Genomic DNA, 23,842 nt, shown 5'->3' on the forward strand with positions numbered 1-23,842 from the left:
ATCAACAAAATCAATTAATTGAACAATTAATCAGTGGAACAGCTTGCCTCCAGAAGCTGTGGGTGCTCCATCACTGGAGGTTTTTAAGAAGAGATTGGACAGCTACTTGTCAGAATGATATAGGGCAGCGTTGGCGAAACTTTTTGGCACCGAGTGCCGAAATGGGAGCACACGGAGAGCCATCTCTCCGATCACACAAGACGTAGCACGTTGCTCTTCCGTGTTCCGGCATCAGCAGCTGCCCAGTGTGCATGCATGCGCCGGGAAGATGATCTTCTGATTTCTAGCACCCGCATGCACACTGGCCAGGTGGTCTTCGTGCACGCATGCACGCCAGAAACTGGAATACCAGGTGGCCGGTGTGCATGTGCACACCAGAAACCGAAAGATCATCTTCCTGGCGTGCGCATGCGCACTGGGTGGCTGTTTTTCCGGTTTCCAGCGCTCCCACACACGTGAAAACCATCTGGCTGGCATGCTGAAACTCAGAAGAGCAACAGGAGACAGCTCGCATCCCTGGAGAGATGGCTCTGCGTGCCACTTCTGGCAAGTGTGTCGTAGGTTCACTATCACAGATATAGGGTCTCCTGCTCAAGCAGAGGGTTGGACTAGAAGACCTCAAAGGTCCCTTCCAACTCTGTTATTCTGTTAAAATGTCCTAAACCTCAGGTCTGATTTCCTGCATAGAAATATCTTTTCAACAAATGGACTCCTTCATGTGACCAAGACATAACCATCTGATGTCAACTTTAAGCCAATCTCAGCCCAAAGCCATGGCTGTCTTCCCCATTTTCTTGTTCCACATCAAATGTGGAATTTTTCTATTTTAGTCTGCAGCAAATAGTTCCAGGCTAATATTAGAGAGGGGGACAGTTCCTCCCCATCCCCCCCCCCGAGTTACTGTGGGCCTCTTCTTCCTGATTCTTGACCGATGATTTTTAAGGTTGCTTATCTTTAGACAGTGAGGGAGTCAGGATCCTCCCACTATGTTAAAAATGGCTTTCCCACTTCTCATGAGTGGCAGGAGATGAGAAGAAGACTCATTTTCCCTCAGAGAGCAGCTGGAGAATGGCTCCGCCAGGGTCTCTTCTCAAAGGAAAGACACTTAGGTGGAAATGGGTCTTCCCGTCTGTGCCCCTTGGTGCAGTAAGCATTTAGGTACTTAGTACCTTAGTACAGGTAGCCCTTATAACAGTTCATTTGATGATCAAAGTAACAACGAATGACTTGTGACCGTTTTTCACACTTGCGACCATTGCAGCATCCCATGGTCATATAAACAAAATTCAGAAGCTTGGCAACTGACTCATATTTATGACGGTTGCAGTATCCCAAGGTCACTTGGTCACCTTTTGTGTCTTTCCGACAGGGAAAGTTAACAGGGAAGCCAGATTCACTGAACATAATTTCATTATAATTATAATTTAAGAACTTAATTATAATTTAAGAACTGCAGCGGCAGAAAGTTTGGGCTCAATTCTGGCCGTAATTCGAGGACTAACTGTATAAGGCGGGGGGAAAGATGTGGCACAATCAGACTTGCAAGGTTCTCTCTCTCTGTCTCTCTCTCTTTTAAATAGCCATCTTTTTATTTTTATTTTATTTTATTTATTTATTTTTATTTATTTATTTTTGTCATAACAGTGTATGTAAGCATTAACATGAAATAACTATATAACATATAAGCATATATATGAGCATAAGTATGTAATAACTGTATTAATTGGATATAATGAAGGGGAACAATAGGACAGGGAATGGTAGGCACGCTGGTGCTCTTATGCACACCCCTTACAGACCTCTTAGGAATGGGGTCAATAGTAGATAGTTTTTGGTTAAAATTTTTGGGATTTTGAGAAGAGACCACAGAGTCAGGTAATGTGTTCCAAGCATTAACAACTCTTTTACAGAAGTCATATTTTCTGTAATCAAGATTGAAGCGGTTAACATTAAGTTTAAATCTATTGTTTGCTCTTGTATTGTTGTGATTGAACTATTTAAGATTGTTAAATAGTTAAAAACTATTGTATATAGTTTTTGCCTTCATGGTTTGGTTTACCTAATGGGCTGACCCCTAAGACTTGATCCCGGAAGTTTGGAAATGCAGTCAATACTTCTTTAAGCCAGCCTTAGTTTCCTACCAACTCTTGTACTAAATGGCAGCACTTAGTTGGTGGAAGAGCCCAGAAGCCGGTGGATTATGACAATGTCTTTCAATGGGGAAGTTACACCATCTGAATTCCTCTCAGTTGTATTGCTCTAAAAGGGAACCCTTCCCTTAAGATAATAGGTATCCATTTTACTTCCTTCCTTATTCCACTCTTAGCCTTTACTCTCACTTCCTCAAAACTAGACTGGTGGAAGGTAGGAGATGCAAAAACAAAAAGGGAAACTGATTGGAAATACCACCGTCCTCTTAGCTACAAATAAATACAGAGTAAACATGCCCTGAAAGAAACAGAACAACAGGGTTAAAACTCAAAGCTAGGGAAACTAGCAAGCATGAATAAAGCACCTGATGTCCAGCTAATTAGTGCTTGCAGGCTGAGAGTATGTGAATGGGACAAATCCAGTTCCAATAAAATATCACTCAATCAATATAAATTGTCAATAGATATCTGGACAAATTAGTAACAGCAGATCTGGGAATTACAGGTAGTCCTCAATTTAAGGCTACAATTGAGCCCCAATTTTCTGTTGCTAAGAAAGAAATTTGTTAAGTGAATTTTGCCCCGATTTCATGGCCTTTCTCGCCACAGTTGCTAAGTGAATCATTCAGTCATTAAGCGAATCTGGTTTCCCCCCCATTGACTTTGCTTGTTGGAAACTGGCTGGGAAGGTCACAAATGGCGATCACGTGACCGCGGGACACAGCAACTATCATAAATACATGCCAGTTGCCAAGAGCCTGAATTTTGATCACATGACTGTGGGGATGCTGCAATGGTCATAAGTGTGAAAACCGGTCATAAGGCGGTTTTTCAGGGTTGTTGTATCTTCAGTCGCTAAACAAATGCTTTTAAATCAAGGATAACCTGTAGTTTTGATGAAGTCATGCTCTGAAATTCTAAATGCTCCAACACTCCAATACTAGAAGCTTTTAAGAAGAGATTGGATAACCATTTGTCTGAAATGGTATAGGGTTTTCTTCCTAAGCAGTGGGTTGGACTAGAACACCTCCAAGGTCCCTTCCATTATTCTATTCTGTTCTGTTCTGTTCACAATTTAAGAGTTCTTCTGGGCTTAAAAGGCTGGAACTGAAACTGGAACCAGGACAACCCAGCTGCAAATGGTACATCAGCTACAAATTTTCAAGGACCAAGATGCCTTTGGGATGGTAATCTATCTTCTCATAGCCACTTGGATGGGCTTGGACTACAGGCAATCCTTGACTTATGACCACAATTAGAACTAGAATTTCCATTGCTAAGCAAGGCAATTGTTAAGTGAGCTGCATCTGATTTTACAATCTTTTTTTGCCCCAGTTGTTACGTATAACACTGTTAAGTGAATCATATGGTCATTAAATGAATCTGGCTTCCCCCATTGACCGTGTTTGTCAGAAGCTGGCTGGGAAGGTTGCAACTGGCAATTACATGACCCAATGAAGCTGCAACCATGTTAATTGCCAAGAATCTGAACTTTAATTATGTGTTTATGTGCTGCAATGATTGTGGACTCGTCATATGTCACTTTTTTCAGTGTCACTATAACAGTCACTGAATGGTTGCAAGTTGAGAACTGTATTTGTCAAGATTGAAAAACTCTTAAGGTTCCTGTGACTATTATTGCTTTTCAACTTGCCAAAGAACTGGGGGGAGGGAAGGGTGAGAAGGAAAGTGGAGGCTATAATCTCCAACCATGACACCCAAGGACACTTCTGCAGGTGTCTGCCAGGATGTGGACTGTTATCAGAACAAAAGACTGGTTCCTAATTGGACAATGTGGACCATTCCATGGGAGGTGGGGATGAAACCCAACTTTAACTATACAGGGATGTGCGGGAAAATTTAGAGTTGGTTTTGCTTTCTTCTGTGCCAAAATGATGTATTCAATAAAGTTTTGCTTTTGGGATTTAAAACTTCCTGAAGATGCCTGCTTTTATTGGGTCCATTAGTCAGATGGTTGACAGTATTGTAACATACTCTTTGTATCATTGGGCCCAATACTTTAACTGATTCCACTTCAGCCAGAAGTTACAACTGTACAAAATGCATTACATATTATCAGTCAGATTCCAAGATGCTGAAGAATCACAGCGTCACCATATTTTTATGTGGACAAGCATTAGGGCATTTTTTTATTGATTTGTAGGATTATCAGGAGACAAGCAAACAATTTTCTTACAAAGCCAAGGCTCAACCTATATACTGAATTACAGGGACTTTACTGTAATTTTTTTCCGTATCTTCAACCATCTCTACTTCTGATGTAGAGCATTCTCACCCCTGTAATTAATACTCTACATATGTTGCCTTTCCTCTTCTATTCTTAGTGTCTGGTGTTAAGTTGCACACACCTCGGTGCAAGTTTCCCTTCTTTGCATGATGAGTCTAACAGCTTTAAAACATTAAAAACTTGACTGAGAAAAAGGATGCCAATTCTACTTCCTCCACTCACCCCTATAATTAGCAATAGCACTTACACTTATATACTGCTTCATAGTACTTTACAGCCCTCTCTAAGCGGTTTACAGAGTCAGCATATTGCCCCCAACAATCTGGGTCTTCATTTTACTCACATCAGAAGGATGGAAGGCTGAGTCCACCTTGAGCTGGTGTGAATCAAACTGCTGGCAGTCGGCAGTCAGCAGAAGTAGCCTGCAGTACTGCATTCTAGCCACTGCGCCATCAGGGCTCAGGAATTAGAGTAATCCAAACAGGGAATCCAATTTCTCTCCCCAAAACTTGGACTATAAAAGCTAGTCCTCAACTTACAACCACAGTTAGGACAGGAAAATTCTTTGTTAAGCCGCATGTTTGTTAAATGAGTTATCACATGACAACACTCAATTTTACAATCTTTTTTACCACGGTTGTTAAGCGAGACATCATGTGATGGTGACTTGCAACTTTTTGCTGGTATCCCCATTGATTTTGCTTGTTGGAAACCAGCTGCGAAGGCTGCAGATGGCAAGAACATGACTCTCGGATGCTGCCAGCCTCATAAACACCTGCCAGTTTTCCAGGCACCCAAATCACGATCTGGTAACTGCAGGTAGTCCTCAATTTACAACCACAACTGAGCTCCAAATTTCTGTTGCTAAGTGAGACATTTGTTAAGTGAACTTTGCTTCATTTTACAACTTTTCCTGTTCACTCTTGTTAAGTGAGTCACAGCAAGTGTTAAGTGAATAACACGGTTGTTAAGTGAATTTAGCTTCCCCATTAATTTTGCTTGTCATAGGGGAATCACATGATCCCGGGATAGCGTAACCATCGTAAATACGAGTCAGTTGACAAGCATTTGGATTTTGATCACATGACCGCGGGGATGGTTATGACAAATGGTCATAAGTTACTTTTTTCAGTGCCATTGTAACTTTGAATGGTCACTAAATGAACTGTTGTAAGTCGAGGACTACCTGCAGAGGGAGAGTCATAAATGCAAGGACCATTTGTAAGTCACTTTTTCAGTGCCGTTGCATATTTGGTCATTAAACAAAGGATCATAAGTGGAGGATTGTGATACATCGAGGGTGGGAACAAGGAGGGTGGGCTACCTTGCTTCAGAACCTTTTCCAAGTTGGAGGACCTGATAGCCAAAGTGCTTGCTGTGGTTCGATGAGAAGAGAATTGCTGGAGAAGGATTGATGTTGTACCCCAAAGATCGTGAGGGGCCTGTAAAAAAAGAAGAAGAGTTGCCTTTATTCAGGGCAGAGAAACAAGAATACATCATGTACAGGCACTCCTTGACATATGACCATAATAAAGCCTGCCCATCACAGTCGCAAGTCAGGATGGCTGTAAATCCCCCCCCCCCGATTTTACAAACACTTTTGCATTGATCATTAAGCAAATGCCATAGTCATTAAGTAAACCAATGGTTGGGTATGGTGTGTGGTTTTTGCAAAAAACTGGGAGTAACTGCTGGTTTTTGTCCAAACCATCCTCAAGATCATGCAATTGTGGGATGCTGCAAATGATACAAATGTGGCCCGACTGCCACAATTGTGATAAAATGATAAAAGCCCCTACAACTGCTGAAGGCAAGCTATTCCACTAGTTAATTGTTCTCACTGTTGGGAAATTTCTCTTTAATTTCAGGTTGCTTCTCTCCTTGATTAGTTCCTTCCGTTATTACTTGTCTTGCTTTCTAGTGCTTTGGAAAATAAGTTGACCTCCTCTTCTTTGTGGCAGCCCTTCAAATACTGGCATATTGCTATCATGTCCCCACTAATCCTTCTTTTCTCTAGACTAGCCAAACCCAAATCCTGCAATTGTTCGTCATACGTTTTAATCTCCAAGCCTCTTCTTTGCCCTTTTTCCAAAGTCTCAAAACTGGATACAGTATTCCAGGTGTGATCTTATAAGGTGGTACTAATAGGGTACTTAATTTAGAAAATTTCCGGGCCTGCTGAGTTAGCCTTTCTTATGAATCTGGAGCAGAGAAGAAATTGATTTAAAAAACAACACTTAATGAAATTTGCTCTTTTCTGCAAAGAGTAAGAAACATAGGCTTTCTGTAGGTTCATAATCATAACCCCACAATGAATACTAAATAAAGATCACTATTAATTTCAGAATCGATTCAAGCATATGAAGTCTGAAAGGTTAACTCAATGTGGGCGGTACTTATTTAAAACAGACACCAGCATTTTCATAAAGTCATCGAAAAAGGATTTCCCTTTCTGTTATTTCTCAGGGTGAGTGGAAAATCACTGATCATATTGGCCTAATTGTGGCAAAAGAAATGCTGATTTAAGTGCAATTACATGCTCCTTCAAATATCAAAAGCAACTTTAAAATATACTATCTTGTCTGTTAATGCAGAAAAACAACAACCCTCAGGGATTCAGATCTTTCTGCACTACCATTTTTGTTCCCCAAACACTCAGAATATTTTTAGATCAAGCCACCAGTGTCCTCACTAGGACCAAAGCTGAAATCAAGGATGGCACATGAGATCACTCACATAGCTCCCTGGTAATTAAAAGCTGAGAATGATGATCAGCATGCAACCATTCATGGTCTGTTTTATTTAGCCATCACAGATTAGATTTCAGATTAACAAAGTTGGAAGGGACCTTGTAGGTCATCTAGTCCAACCCCCCACCCTACACCATTTCTGACAAGTGGCAATCCAATCTCTTCTTGAAAGCCTACAGTGATGAAGCTCCCACAACTTCCAAAGCCAAGCTGTTCCATTGGTTGATTGTTCTCTCCTTTTTCTAGGTTGAATCTCTCCTTTTCAGTTTCTATCCATTATTCCTTGTCTGGCCTTCAGGTGCATTGGAAAATAGCTTGACCCCCTTCCTCTCTGTGGCAGCACCTCAAGTATTGGAACACTGTTATCATGTCTCCCCTGGTCCTTCTCTTCACTAGACTAGCCCAGTTCCTCCAACCATTCTTCATTTGTTTTAGTTGCCAGTCCTCTAATCACCCTGGTTGTTCTTCCCTGAACTTTTTCTAGAGTCTCACAATCACAATCAAAGTTAAGCTGCAAAGCTGGCAAGGTTCCATTCCTAGTTTATCAAAACTTCAGAGAAAGGTAAGCATGAAAATATTGAAGTGCTACAGGGAAGGAAGAGAGCTCAGAAGCCAAGGAGGCAGCACGAATTAGAACATCCACCATGGAGAAAATGGTCTCTACTACCACCAGGTCTGCTGGACAAATCAAGGTGATTCCACTGAATCCCAAATGAAATGGATTGCTTATCCAGGCTTTGGGAAATGATGGGTTATGAAGGATCTTTTACTTCATCGAATTCTTCCCTGCCTACTGATCAGCAAGGTTGAGGATGTACGAGGTATTCCTCAACTTACGATCACAATTGAGCCCAAAAGTCATGTTGCTAAGCAAGACAACTGTTAAATGGGTTTTGACTCATTTAATATCACTGCAGTTAAGTTAGTAACATGGTTGTTAAGTAAATCTGGCTTCCCCATTGACTTTGCTGGTCAGAAGTTTGCAAAAGGTGATCACATAACCCTGGAACACGGCAGCCGTCATACATATGAGTCAGTTGCCAAGAATCTGAATTTTGATCACATGTCTATGGAGATGCTGCAACGGTTGTAAGTGTGAAAAATGGTCATAAGTCACTTTTTTCAGTGCTGTTGTAACTTTGAATGGTGACTGAATGAATGGTTCTAGGTCGAGGACTACCTATTGAGGATTGCCTAGAGAAGTAGATTTTGTACTGTATGGACAAATATAATGGGACTCATTTACACAAAATACAATAGATTAAAAACCCAATAGTAATACAGATAATCTTTGACTGACAAAGATTATTTGTTTAGTGACCATTCAAAGTTACAACAGCACTGAAAAAAAGAGACTTATGATTGTTTTTCACACTCTTGACCATTGCAGTATCCCCATGATTATGTGATCAAAATTCAGATGCTTGGTCAACTGGCTCATATTTATGACCGTTGCAGTGGCCTGGGGTTATGGGACCTTCTGATTTTTGCAACCGTCTGATAAACAGCCAACGGGGAAGGCAGATTCACTTAACAACCGTGTTACTAACTTAACAACTGCAATGATTTGCTTAATTGCAAAATTAAGAAGCTTGCAAAAAGATGATCACATGGAACCGTCGTAAATATGAGTCAGTTGCCAAGCGCCTGAGTTTTGATCACATGCCAACGGTTGCAAGTGAAGGACTACTTCTAGTTTGTTTGCCAATAAAACAGATGTGTGTACCGTACTTTAAATGAGCCTTCGGGATAATAGGCCTTAAAAAGAGCTTGATCTGAATGAAGGCTTGGGAAATTGCTAGTGCTGGGCTAGATAGCAAATGAATTCAGCCATTTCATAACCACCAGAATCCAATCGCAAGTCTGTTTCAAGAGCCCATTCATGGTTTTGGAAACCCTTTAGAAACGGCTCTGCAGCTCCAGATCTGCATGAAAACTTTACAAGCACATGCTTGAGCTGTCACACAGGAAGAGGCCTACTTTGATCCTATCTCCCCATTTTGCACCCACAAAGGGAAAGCAACACCTAATTCACTGCCAAAAATGCAGTTATTACTGTGTGGTTCTGGGGAGGTTGCAGACATCCTTCCCCTCTGGGAATTGAATTTTTTTTTAAAAAAAAAAAACATAGTTCATATTCAACTCTTAATTTCTTAGAAACTCTTAGTTTCTTAATTTTATCATTGATAGTAAACAAGTATACAAATAAGCAGATCAAGAAAGCATCGCTGGTTTGAACACACTTTGAAAGCCAAAGGCTAATCCCTGTTTGTCTAGTATATTCAGAGCTACACAGATCTGTTGCAACTACACATATTCTTTTAAAACAGGAGTCCTCAACTGAGCCCAAAATGTCTGTTGTTAAATGAGACATTTGTTAAGTGAGCTTTGCCTCATTTTACAACCTTTCTTGCCACAGTTGTTAAGTGAATAACTTTTTACTGTACTTTCTGGATTTGATATTATATCTTATCTTGCTTCTTCTACCTAGGGAGTGATGCTATTGGAGCCTGGGATATTAGAGACTATGTCTATTTATGACTTTCCTTTTATCCAGCTGTTGTATTTGTTGTGTCTGCTTCTTAGCATTATGACTACAGTGATCTAGGAACCCAGTAGGTAAATACAGCAAATAAATTAAAATATGCACCAAATTATATACAAAATGTAATGATAATTTTAATAGAAAATACCCAGGTTGGGCTGACTGAGGTTGATGTACTCACATCAACAGGACACATATAGAAACCCAAACTGATATCACATACACGCATACATGAGGAGGGGTGGAATATAGAGAGAGAAATAGACAAACTAACAGACAGATACACATACACACACACACAAATAGGAAATGGAGAAAATCTTCAATCGTACTTTTCATGAATTCTATTGATGGCCTCTTTCTGATCCAGACCTTCCAGCAGAAGTGCTGAACCATTATCCAAAATTCGATAAATCACAATGCTGAATCCTGAATTCTGGATAGTTCTGGAGTTCTTAGTTGTACAACCTATTTAGAAATTACTTCCAATACTTCCCAGAAGACAGAAAAGACCAACAGAGCAGACATTCCTCTGGAATTGGCCAATTACAATATTAAGTTTTGATACAGCTAAATATTACCATTTAAATAACATTTTATTGATTTGGGGCTGTTCTGCAGATACCATCTATTCTATAAGCAATATTTCTCAACCTTGGCAACTTAAAGAAGAATGGACTTCAACCTCCGGAATTCCCCAGACAGCACAAATGATTATAGGGAATGATTGCTTGCTAATACCAGCTCTTAACCATTCTAATTTTATTGAATGAAGTACATTTAAATCATAAACTGTGTTTAGCAAACCATAATGCTTTCATTCATTCACACTACCTGCTCAAGTCAGATATATCACACCATGATTTAACATATTGTGCATCTCTGCTTGTATTAACCTAACTGAAAGAGTATTGTAGAAAGTCAGCATCCCACCAACCCTCCTAGATACATGAAATATTTTGGGTAATATTAAAAAGGGAGGGTAGAATATTTCCCCTAAAGGAGAAATGGGAAAATCTTAAGAAACGCAAAAACCAGCACCAGTATCCCTGCCCCAAGCAGAAACTAAGGGGCCCATCTTTTAGAAATACAGATTTGGTAATCTATCTAGAAAAACTGGGTCAGAGAGACTTCAGATAAGCAACAAGCCAAAGGTTGACAAGATTAGCTCAAATAAATACAATACCTAGGCTTTGCATTTCCCCTGTTGCATATAGAGCCAGCCATGACCCCTACATGACCCCATAGAAACCAAAAAGGTATAAAAACCCACCCTACTCTCAACTCCATTTTGTCAGCTTTCCAATCTGCCTCCATTTTATTCCTGGCTTGGAACTGGATCTGGATTTTTCTTCCAACAGTACTATTAGCTTATTCAGCACAATTGCATTTATAAACTATCGTATTTTGGTTTAGGTTTGTTTTTTTTAAAGTTAGTTTTGATGTGCTCAGTTATGTCTCAGCCTAAGAAAAGTACACTAAAAAGACAGCCTGGAAATATTTTAATCAAATGACAGGCCTACTTTTCTGTCTTGATGCTGAAAGAGCAACTACTGCAGCTACTACCTCTTGGGTTTTTCCGTACTAAAATCAGGCAGTGCAGAGTAAAAGAGGAAGGATACGTTCCCATGCCGATGTGTGATCGAAAGTGCCGTGTCCTGGGAGTTAATGAAAGTGAAATAGTTTAATAAAACGGAAGACATGCCTGGAGCAAGAGTTTGTGGCAAGAAGATGATTTTGGATCAGGGTTTCTCAATCTTGGCAATTTTAAGATGTGTGGACTTCAACTCCCAGAATTCCCCAGGCAGCATAGAGGAAATGAATGGAATTTCCAAATAGGGGCCGTTTTCATCTGGCTTTAGAACCATCCACCATGATTTGTTTGTTCCTTTCCCCCACTGAACAGTTCAAAGAACATGCAGGAATTCATGTACAGTAGCAGCAAATGCTAAAGTTTACTGCTGACTCTTCTATTTTGGCTACCAACTTAATCAGCAGAAAATAACCAGAAAGAAACTTTTTTCATGGTCTTTTAATAAACATCAAGGCATGTTGACCAGTCTGCGGCTTAAGGGCCAGCCAAAGCATCCTGTTATGCAAAAAACAAGCCCACAACAAGTATCTTTTTCTCCACTATTTACTTTTCAATTTCCAGCTCTCTTTTTTCCCTTCCTTTCCCTTCCCTTTAATATGCTTCAATTCAATTTCTCTCCATTGGACAATTCTGTCAACTGGAGGCTAAAACATACAAAGAACCATTATGGGTATGGTCTGTCTGGGTATGTCTAGTTTAATGAAAAGAAGAACTAGGGGAAACATGATAGCAGTGTTCCAATATCTCAGGGGCTGCCACAGAGAAGTGGGAGTCGGGCTGCTCTCCAAAGCCCCTGAGGGCAGGACAAGAAACAATGGGTGGAAAATAACCAAGGAATGATCCAACCTAGAACTACAGAGAAGTTTCCTAACAGTTAGAACAATCAGTGGAAATTTATATGGCAAGGGACAAAAACGAGAATTAAAATAAAACTCTTACAAGATGCAAGACTACATGGAGGATTTGGATTACCAAATGGGGAACTGTATTATCAGGCAGCAACATTGACGTGGATGAGAGAATGGATTGGTCTAAGAAACACAAGACTATTAACTTTAGAAGGTCTTGATCTACAATTGGGATGGCATGTCTTTTTATAGTATGGTAGAAGTAAGATGTATACCTATTTTCAAAGACATTATGTAAGAAATGCATTATTATTAGTGTGGGAGAAGATTAGAGATAAATATTATTTGAAAATACCAGCATGGTTATCAACAATGGAAGCATTAATACACCCAAACATTATTAATATTAGAAATATTCTTAGATATGATATTTTAACATATAAGGGGGAATTGAAAGGGAAACAAGAAATAGAAGAACAAGGGATTGAGATGGATTGGTATACTCATATGCAAATTCAAACAAGATATGAAAAAGATACTAAATTATATGGTTTTTATTTAGAAATGATGGAACTGGATAAGATACAGGAATAGATGAAAAAATAATTTAAAAATATATATAACTACTTACTTAGTATTGAATTAGAAGAAGAACAAGTAAAAGAAACAATAGCCTGGACAAAAAATTCAGATATTCAATTGAGCTAGATAAATGACAGCAGCTATGGAAAAGGAATTTTAAATTAACAATGTCCACAGCATATAAGGAGAACCAATATAAAATGTTTTATAGATGGCACATGCCACCTGAAAAATTGGCAAAAATGTTTAAAGATAAATCTGCAAAATGTTGGAAATGGCATCAGATACTAGGATCATATTATCATATGTGGTGGACATGTCCAGAAGCGAGAAATTATTGGATGAAAATCAAAACATGGTTAGAAGAAATGATACAACATATAGATTTAAAACCTGAACTGTTCCTATTTGGTATCTTACCAGAGAAATTTAGTAAAGAAAATATATATTTGATTGTACATGTTATAACTGCAGTGAGGATAGTATTTGCGCAAAGATGGAAAGCAGAGAAAATCCCTGTGGAGGGAGAAATAATTAAGAAAACACTGGATTGTGCAGAAATGAATAGATTGACTTTGACACTTAAAGAAAGAGAGGAATCGGAATATTTTAAAATATGGGGGCAATTTTATTATTGGTTGGAGAAGAAATATATATAGGGTAATGTAAAGAAAGAGGAGACAGAAAGTAGATAATTTTATTAATAGAAAAGCAAGAAATGTGAGAGAAATGTTATAATAAATGAAATGATATTAAGAAATTATAAATATTGGAGGAGCAAAAAGAAGACACAAAAGATGTACTCAGATGACACACTGAGTAAATTGATTATGTATTGTATGTTTATTTGTCTATAAAATAAAAAAAAACACGTTTGACAAAAAAAAAGAACAACCAGTGGAATTATTTGCCTTCAGAAGTTGTGGATGCCCCATCATTGGAGGTTTTAAAAAGACACTGAACAACCACCTGTTTGAAATGAAACAATTTATTGCTTGAGCAAGAGGTTGGACTAGAAGACCTTCAAGGTCACTTCCAACTCTATTATTCTGAAAAAAAAGTGACTTATGATCATTTTTCACACAACCGTTGCTGCATCCCCTTGGTCACATGATCAAAATTCAGACACTTTTGCAGCTGGTTCCTACCCTGTTTCCCCTACAATAAGACCTCCCCTGATAATAAGCCCAATCGAGCTTTTGAGCGCATGTGCTAAAATAAGCCCCTCCTGAAAATAAGTCCTTCCTGAAAATAAGCCCTCCCCGAAAATATTAAATGCATGTGCAGCCAGTCCCCGCCATTTCCTCTGGTTAGGATTGAGGAGACAGAGCTGGAAATCAGGGAAGATGGCAAGAGGAGCCCCGTCTTGCTTCACGCATCACAAAATAATAAGTCTTCCTCGAAAATAAGGCCAAGCGCTTATTTTGGGGTCCAAAAAATATACAGCAGGGTCTTATTTTTGGGGAAACACAGTATTTATGACAGTTGCAGTGTCCCAGAGTCACGTAATCAGCTTTTGAGACCTTCTGACAAGCAAAGTCAGTGGGAAGCCAGATTCACTTAACAACCATGTTACTAACTTATCAACTGTTAACGATTCACTTAACAATAGTGGCAAGAAAGGTCATAAAATAGGGCAAAACTCACTTAACAAATGTTTCACTTAGCAACATAAATTTAGGGCTCAGTTGTGATCTACCTGTATTCTCCGTCCCAGCATGGTGGTATTACATTTATTTAATTTTTTTTACTAAACAAATTTATATAACCGTCCAGCTCACAAATAGGTCACTCAGGGCGGCTTGCAAAATCACATTCCTGTGCTGAGAAGCTGAATCATTGCAACACTGCTTTTATTTCTCTCCTACTCCGCTGAAACTGCAACTACAGGAAGTGCCATTGCTTTCCCTCGTTTTGAAAAGAAACCATAAAGTGTTAGTTTTTGCCAACTCTGCATCTCCTCTCCATCTCGGTCCAATGACAGAGCTGGCCATAATAAGGCATGGCACCAAGGTCTTTCCAAGGAAGACTTTTAATGCAGAATCATCCTGTCTCATTCAAGACCCAAATACTCCAGCCTTTTGTTCTTCCTCGTTTGAAATTTATGACTAAAATCAGTACTTAGGATTAGCACTCCTCCATTTAAAACAGGGCTCTCCAACCTTGGGAACCTTAAGAGGTGTGAACATCAGCTCCCAGAATTCCACAGCCAGCATAGCTGCATCTTAAATTGCCAGGATTGGAAAACTCTGATTTAGAATTTCTCTTATACCCTTCTACTGGTTGAGTACTGTAGCGTGTGCTATGTGGATTGCATTCAAAATAGATCAGGAATGTCCTCTGCTCAATAATGCTCCAGCTGGATTATTGATTAGGTTTAAGGTTATCAGACCTCTGGCAAAATGAACCAAATCCTCCATTTTGTCCTCATTGTTCTCTGTCTGGCAGGCAAAGGTATAAATTAAAATCAATTATTCTCTGGTTTTCTGAGTGTTTTTTCTCTTTTCTTTATTGGACTCTTTTCACAACCGTAGTGATTGAAACGTCTGTGTTCTTTGACTATATATATTGTCTGGTCTTTCTTTCCCAATTCTTTGATTCTATATTATCGCAAGCATAGATTCTTGAAAATAAAAGCTTTGTTGGAAAAATATTATAATTGAAAATCTAGTCTTCCTGATGCTGGAAAAAGTAATTATATATACCTGTAAGGCTAAATACTTTAATTTTTGCTTTTTTCCCCCCTCCTCTTCCTCTTCCTCCTCCTTCCTTTCTAATTGTCTATGTTCTTCTTTGCCTTGTTATATATTTAATAACTCTAACTCTGTTTTTTCTTTAGATTATTTATATGTTGCCTTTATTATTTTTATAAATAATTTGAGGAAACAAACATACCTATTACTGCTTCCTCCTCCTTTTTTCCCCACAACAGCAATCCTGCGAGATGGGTTGGGCTGAGAGATTGACTGAACCAGTCAGCCAGCTGGCTTTCATCCTGATGCAGGACTAGAACTCTCGGTCTTCTGTTAATTGGCCCAGAATCACCCAGCCAGCTTTCATGCCTAAGGCAGGACTAGAATTCACCATCTCCTGATTTTTAGGCCAACATTTTAATCAAAAGACCAAACTGATTCTATAGTATCAATATCTAAGCACTATACAGCAGGAAGTTATTATTTATTTATTTATTTATTTTATTTTATTTTATTTCATAACAATATATATAAGCATCACACAAAAAATTATATAGTATATAAACATATATATGAGGAAATATAAGGAGGTATAAGTATATATATATATATATATATATATATATATATATATATATATAAATATATATAAATATATATATATATAGGTCTTTGGTTGTTCGGGTTTTCATATATATATGTTTTCTGAGGTTTTCGCGGGTGTTTGTATGTAGGTCTTTGGTTATTCGGGTTTTCTCCCGCGTAAAATTGGAAGTGTCTTGGCGACGTTTCGACCAAGTCTGATTGCAGCTGTTTCTTCCTTTTTAACTGCTAGTGGGGGTTTGAACTGATTGGGTGGGAGCTTGGCTGTGCTCTGATTGGATGGGGGTTTTTTTGTGCTCTGATTGGATGGGGGTGTGTCCTGTTTGGGTGGGGGCTTGGTTGTGCTCAGATTAGTCTGAGTTGCAGGGGGATTTGAGCTGGTGAGCTGCACTGCTGCTGTTTGGCTTCGTGTTTGTGGTCGTGCTACATCTTCGTAGTGGGTGTCAGTCTGCTGCATGTATGGATTGGAGGGGTTTGAAATGGCTAATGTTGCAGCTGCGGTCTGGCTTCTGGTCCTTGGTCGTGCTTCCTGATCAGTGTGGGTTTGGGTCTGCTTTCTGGGTGGAAGTGTGGTGGTGACATCCTGTGTGGACCTTGTGAGTGTGGGTCTGGTGTCATTCCTCGTGTTGAGGACTCGTTTGTCAATAAGGGCGGGTTTCCAAATGGCTGGTAGGCGGGAGGTATCATCTCGTTTGTTCATGCTGTGTGGGCGTTTTTCTATCTCGATGGCTTCTCTGATTATTCTGTTGTTAAAGTGTTCAGTTTTGGTGATAGTTCTGGTCTTTTTAAAGTCAATATCGTGTCCTGTGGCTTTAAGGTGTTGGACCAGGGAAGAAGTTGGTTCCTCTTTTTTGACTGAGTTCTTGTGTTCTTCAATGCGTGCACTTATTCTTCTGTTGGTTTGTCCGATGTATGTGGTGGGGCAGGCGGTGCATGGGATGGGAGAAGAAAAAGAAAAACAATAGGACAGGAACAGTAGGCACGTTCGTGCTCTTATGCATGCCCCTTATGGTCCTCTTAGGAATGGGGTGAGGTCAATAGTAGACAGTTTTTGGTTAAAGTTGGACTAGAGGACCTCCAAAGCCCCTTCCAACTCTTTTATTCTGTTCACCTTTTTCTAATAGACCAGTAATCATCAACAATGAAGACTGGTGATTCCAATGTAAAACATTGTTTGCTTGCTTGCTTGCTTGCTTGCTTGGTTAGTTGATTGATTGATTGAATAGCAGTAACTTAACAATGAACGTACAATTGACAAGTCCCAGTCCATATACTCAATAATGGCTGCTATGAAATTCTAACAACACAAAATATAGTTGCCTCATGGTTTTGAATAGAATAGAATAAAATAGAATTTTATTGGCCAAGTGTGATTGGACACACAAGGAATTTGTCTTGGTGCATATGCTCTCAGTGTACATAAAAGAAAAGATACGTTCATCAAGGTACAACATTTACAACACAATTGATGGTCAATATATCAATATCAATCAATATAAATCATAAGGATTGCCAGCAACAAGTTATAGTCATACAGTCATAAGTGGAAAGAGATTGGTGGTGGGAACTATGAAACGATTAATAGTAGTGCAGATTCAGTAAATAGTCTGACAGTGTTGAGGGAGTGGGTGAATACTGCCTATCTATTGCTGTTTAGCATTTTTAACCATGAAAAAGTTGTATACAATATAAGAGTCACTTATGATGAGCGGTATAGAAATGTGAAGAAGGAATATATAACTGTAAATTGAATAATCAGATAAAGAGTCAAATGTTACAGGAAAATGCATATAAAACCAACACAAGCATCTTCCATCCACATCTTCATGTTCCATATTTCAGTAGAAAGCATAATTAGCATTATTTCTTTTCTGTCTAATCATCAAGTATTAAGTGCCTGGAAATTTGGGAGGGGGGCGTTGGCTGAGATGACAGCTGCTTGCTTTTAAGGTCTAAGGAAGCAAGCAGCTTGGGTTTTTTCTCTCACCACTTCTCACAACACCTAATGTTTAAGGGATGGTTCCCACACCCTTTTAGATCTGTGGGGGGGGGAGTTAGGGATCTTATGTAAAAAGAAAACGAAGTAGGGGAAACAGTGTTAGTTACACGTGGGTGTTTATGTGTGATGTATGCAGAACCACATGGGATTGCTGATGGGAGTGTGACTTCCCCTCTTCTGGGTAGATGGCCACCAACTTTTTTTTTTTTAGTTCAGATTTGATAATCTGATGTAATGGTCTGTAAAACATAACCTTGGAAGATAGGAGGAAGAAGAGCCACAGACTAGACCAGAGGGCTCCAACCTTGGCAATTTTAAGACTTGTGGACTTCAGCTCCCAGATTTCTGGGAGTTGAAGTCCACAAGTCTTAAAGTTGCCAAGGTTGGAGACCCCTGGTCTAGACAATGGTCAGATAAGAGATCCTTCAGGGCATAAAATGAATGGAGGTATATGAAATGTCTCAGAAAACCCCTCTCTGTAGTTCTTTGGAAAGTTAAAGGTGAGGAAAAGTAGAAATTTCTTTCAGATTTGCAAGATTCTCAACATTAAGAAAGTGACTTGGGTTTCTTCTTCAGACTACTGTACTTTGAATGGCTGACATCCTAACTCAATTTGTTGAAGGAATAAAGTTGTGAGTCATACATTTCCAATATTTATATAACAGTAGGATCACATCCAGAGATGTTATTCAGTCGGTTCAGACCGGTTTGCCTGAACCGGTAGCGGAAATTGCGGGTGGCCCAGCCCACCTGCCCCGGGTCTATGCTGTCCTATTTAGGCATGTTTTTGAGGCCGGGTGCACGTGCAGAAGTCACACATGCGTGCGAAGCGTGCATGCGTGCGCAGGGCAACCCGGTGGTAACATAATGTGAAACCCACCGCTGATGACATCATAACTTTGATTTTGAAAAAAATGCCTGAAAATATCACAGTTAGCTTGGAAAGTAAACAAATGGATCACCAAACAACACAGGGTTTCAAGAGTTTTCACTCTGAACCTCAATGACCAGGCTCAAATTACAGAACCATGTTTTGGGAATATGGTTGTGTAAAGCAGGGGTGTTAAACTCGCTTTATCATGGCATTGTCACATGACGTATCGTGACTTTTTTTCCCTTCGATAAACCGAGCATGGCCAGCGCATAATGCATCTGGCCCACGGGCCACGAGTTTGACACCTCTGGTGAAAAGACTTTGCTCCCTTAATATCATGATCAGAAAGTGGAAGAACAGAAAAAAAGAGAACAAACAGGTAGTTCTCGACTTTCAACCACAACTGAGCCCAAAACTCAAGCGAAACATTTGTTAAGTGAGTTTTGCCCCATTTTACAACCTTTCTTCCCACATTTTTGCTAATTGAATTATTGCAGTTGAATCATTATTTGCTAAGTGAATCATTATTTGCTAAGTGAATCACTGCAGTTGTCAAGTAACAACCACAGTTGTTAAGTGAATCTTTCTTCCTCATTGACTTTGCTTGTCAGAAGTTTGCAAAAGGTGATCACATGACCCCGGGATAGTGCAACCGTCATAAATATGAACCAGTTGCCAAGTGTCCGAATTTTAATCACATAACTATGGGGATGCTGCAACAGTCATAAATGTGAAAAACGGTCATAAGTCATTTTTTCAGTGCCATTGTAAATTTGAATGGTCAGAAAATGAACTATTGTAAGTGGAGGACTACCTGTAGCAGCAAGGTGGATGAAGAAATTAGAGCAATTATGGGTGCATTAATAAAAGATCTGGAGGAACATGTTGAAGATAAATCTTCCTGGAGAAAGTTATTTATTTGGTTGGTGAGAATTAACACCAATTTGATAAGATATTATCAGTCAGGACCCCTTCACAAATGAGTATAATGAATTCTTATAGTTGTATACTTTAGAAAGCTTCTGAAAACTTAACATTGCTGGATTTGAATGTATGATAAGGTGGGCTAAAAGTTTACCCTATGTTATCATACATTCAGCTCTAGCAATGTTAAACTTTCAGAAACTTTGTAAAGTATTAAAATATGAATATAAAAGTTTAGCCCACTTCATCAATTGGGGCGTGTTAAATTTTCCAACTTTCAATTTCCAAACATTAGGGATGTTCAAAAGTTGTGATATGCCTTGGGGGTTGTAAAGACATTTTGGTTACTTTAATATAATTTAGATGTGCTTGGTAAGTAACTACGTAAATATCATAACTTTTTAACATTTTGTTTGTTTCCTTTGAACCATCTTATGTTCTTTTTCTTGTTCTTCTATTTCAAATTTTAACAGTTTTTACATTTTAGCAATTATACATTCATCATTTCAACTAGAAGTGGTCAGTGTTGGGAAACATAGCTGTAAGCCATTGCCTCTTCCCCAAGATAGATTCTTGGGGAATCTAGACTCTTCCCCAAACAATAGATTCAAACTTAACGTTAACCGCTTCTGTTAAGTTCGGGCAATGAAGAGGCAGGAGACCAATGAGTGACAACAGCTCTTTAGTTTATTGTGACCCAGCGAAGAACAACCGGCAAAAACCCCTCTTTAAATACTCTTTTGGTTGAGGCTTCAACCAATCAGCAACGTGCAATTTTCCCGCCCAAAATTCCCTCTCAAAGTTCAAAATACATTACACTCCTTCCCTCCCAGAACGCTTTGTACCTCTATTTACATAATATTTACAAGCTATTTCTCTACGTAGTCACACAGGTAGACAGGGCGTCTCCTAACTCTTTCTGACCTGCGCAGTTCATTCTCTGGGAGAGAGTCGAGTTGGTCGGAGGGACTGTTTGTTCCTCCCAGCTCCTCCCCTAGGCCGTCCGGCCCTGGATTATTGGCTGAATCGTTCCTGTTGCCTTCAGGAGGAACCGGTTGGCGTCGCTGGACTTCATCGGAATCAGATAAGTCCTCCGCTCGCCTCGGGTTTGAGTCAGCTGCAGATTCAAACAATTGGTAGTCAGGGCCTGGTTGTTTGGTTTCTAGTTTGTTTGGTATACATTTTCTTAACTGGTCTATGTGGCGTTTCCATACCCGGCCGTCCTCCATGTCTACTACGTATGATTTGGGTCTGGTTATGCCCAGAATTTCCCCCTTTAACCATATTGGGCCCTCGCTATAGTTGTGTGCCCATACTGGGTCACCCACTGTCATTTCCCTGGTTTTTCCTTGAATACCCTTGTACCCTTGTGCCATTTCCCGGCTCGTCATCGACAGTAGCTCGGGAGTTCACGGCTTCCATGACGGCCTTGGACCTGACTCAAGTAGTTGATGGCCCTACTCACATTGGGGGTGGTACACTCGATCTGATTTTTGTCTCTGGTCAGTGGTTGAGAGATCTGGACTTAAAGGAAATAGTCATCGAACCTTTGTCATGGTCAGATCACTCTCTCCTTCGCCTGGACTTTCTGACCGCCATTCAACACCGCAGGGAGACGGAGCCGATGCGTTGGTTCCGTCCCAGGCGCCTATCTGCCGACGCAATGAGGGAGGAGGCGTAGCAACGCCTCGCTTCCCTCAATGCCACTAGGTAAGTCCTAGTATAGGACTTCACTAGTGTCCGATCAGCCTCTGAACGGCTAGACCTCCAAGAGCTCTCTAGGCGTCTTCTCCGGCGCTTCATCCCTCTCAGCTCCTCGGAGAACCAAGGAGCCGGTTGGGACCTGCGCCGGGTCAGAGGCCGCAAAGGCACGACACGATCTAAGGCCCCCGCTGCGGCCCGTTCCCAGGCCGCAACCAGTTTCTCAGATGTGCCGTGAGCCAGACCCTCAGGGAATGGCCCCAGCTCCGTCCGGAACCTCTCTGGGTCCATCAGGCGCCCAGCCGCCCTGTTTCGGGTGACTCGTTCCCTCCTTCACCAGGGGGAGCGAGATGACCCGCTGCAGGGACGTGCTGAGGAGTTTAACGGTTATCTATACAATAAAATCGTTCAGCTTCGGGATGGGTTGGACCAAAATTGCGGTGACTCAGGTGAGGCGCCCGAGGGTGGTCTTGGTGACATTGTCTGGGATGAGTTTGACCCTGTGGCTCCCGAGGACATGGACAGGTTGTTGGGTAGGCTGAATGCCACCATGTGTTTACTGGACCCGTGCCCCTCCTGGCTGGTGCTGGCCACCCAGGAGGTGACACGAGGCTGGCTCCAGGCGATTACGACCGCTTCTTTGGTGGAGGGTGTCTTTCCGGCCGCCTTGAAAGAGGCGGTGGTGAGGCCCCTCCTTAAGAAGCCTTCCCTGGACCCGGCTGTTTTAGGTAATTACCGTCCGGTCTCCAACCTTCGCTTCGCGGCGAAGGTTGTAGAGAGTATGGTGGCATATCAGTTTCCCTTACACCTGGATGAAACCGTCTATCTAGACCCGTTCCAGTCCGGTTTTCGGCCCGGTTACAGCACGGAGACGGCTTTGGTCGCGTTGGTGGATGATCTCTGGAGGGCCAGGGATAGGGGTTGTTCCTCTGCCCTGGTCCTATTAGACCTCTCAGCGGCTTTCGATACCATCGACCATGGTATCCTGCTGCGCCGGTTGGAGGGATTGGGAGTGGGAGGCACCGTCTATCGGTGGTTCTCCTCCTATCTCTCCGACCGGTCGCAGTCGGTGTTGACAGGGGGGCAGAGGTCGGCCCCGAGGCGCCTCACTTGTGGGGTGCCACAGGGGTCGATCCTCTCGCCCCTTCTGTTCAACATCTATATGAAGCCGCTGGGTGAGATCATCAGTGGTTTCGGCGTGAGGTACCAGCTGTATGCGGATGACACCCAGCTGTACTTTTCCACGCCGGACCACCCCAATGAAGCCATCGAAGTGCTGTCCCGGTGTCTGGAGGCCATACGGGTCTGGATGGGGAGAAACAGGCTCAAGCTCAATCCCTCCAAGACAGAGTGGCTGTGGATGCCGGCATCCCGGTACAGTCAGCTAAATCCGTGGCTGACCATCGGTGGCGAGTCATTGGCCCCGATGGAGAGGGTGCGCAACTTAGGCGTCCTCCTGGATGAACGGCTGTCTCTAGAAGATCATTTGACGGCCATCTCCAGGAGACCGTTCTACCAGGTTCGCCTGGTGCGCCAGTTGCGCCCCTTTCTGGACCGGGATGCCCTATGCACGGTCACTCACGCACTCGTGACGTCTCGCCTGGATTACTGCAATGCTCTCTACATGGGGCTCCCCTTGAAGGGCATCCGGAGGCTACAGTTAGTCCAGAATGCGGCTGCGCGGGTGATAGAGGGAGCCCCTCGTGGCTCCCGCATAACACCCATCCTGCGCAGACTGCACTGGCTACCTGTGGCCTTCCGGGTGCGCTTCAAGGTTTTGGTGACCACCTTTAAAGCGCTCCATGGCATAGGGCCGGGTTATCTACGGGACCGCCTACTGCTACCAAATACCTCTCACCGACCCATGCGCTCTCATAGAGAGGGACTCCTCAGGGTGCCGTCAGCGAGGCAATGTCGTCTGGCGACGCCCAGGGGAAGGGCCTTCTCTGTGGGGGCTCCCACCCTCTGGAACGAACTACCCCCAGGACTTCGTCAGCTTCCGGACCTTCGGACCTTCCGCCGCGAGCTTAAAACATACTTATTTAATTGCGCAGGACTGAGCTAGATTTTAATTTACGGTTTTTAAATTGGGTTTTATCTTCATATTTTAATTTAGGCTTTTAGAATAAGTTTTTTAACTGTTTTTAGATTGTATTTACCTGTTTTTTAAATGCCTGTAAACCGCCCTGAGTCCTTTGGGAGATAGGGCGGTATATAAATTTAAACAATAAATAAATAAATAAATAAATACCCGTCTGGGGTATAATTTGGGTTTAGTTGGTCTAGTGGGCACCTGAGTTTCCTGCCCATTAAGAGTTCCACTGGGCTGCG

General features: G+C 41.3%; 2 protein-coding genes across 6 annotated transcripts in view; one reads left to right on the forward strand and one right to left on the reverse strand.

Annotated features, from left to right (window-relative positions):
* Positions 1 to 23,842, reverse strand: part of ITGAL (integrin subunit alpha L) — an 81,226-nt gene that overhangs the window by 45,809 nt on the left and 11,575 nt on the right. Inside the window, exon 2 of the mRNA XM_058179433.1 lies at positions 5,723 to 5,840. Coding sequence (XP_058035416.1) covers positions 5,723 to 5,840 — 118 coding nt within the window. The remainder of the gene's footprint in view (positions 1 to 5,722; positions 5,841 to 23,842) is intronic.
* SEPTIN1 (septin 1) overlaps positions 1 to 23,842 on the forward strand; it is a 52,513-nt gene that overhangs the window by 4,657 nt on the left and 24,014 nt on the right. The window contains exon 2 of one of the 5 annotated variants that reach the window (XM_058179459.1): positions 7,633 to 7,710. The exons of 3 other annotated variants lie outside the window; for them this stretch is intronic. In XM_058179459.1, the coding sequence (XP_058035442.1) occupies positions 7,633 to 7,710 (78 nt within the window). Of the gene's footprint in view, positions 1 to 7,632; positions 7,711 to 23,842 lie in introns of those variants that run through there. One more of the 5 variants, XM_058179463.1, reaches the window with a different exon arrangement.

This window comes from Ahaetulla prasina, chromosome 4, assembly GCF_028640845.1.
Source record: "Ahaetulla prasina isolate Xishuangbanna chromosome 4, ASM2864084v1, whole genome shotgun sequence".
Lineage (NCBI taxonomy): Eukaryota > Metazoa > Chordata > Lepidosauria > Squamata > Colubridae > Ahaetulla > Ahaetulla prasina.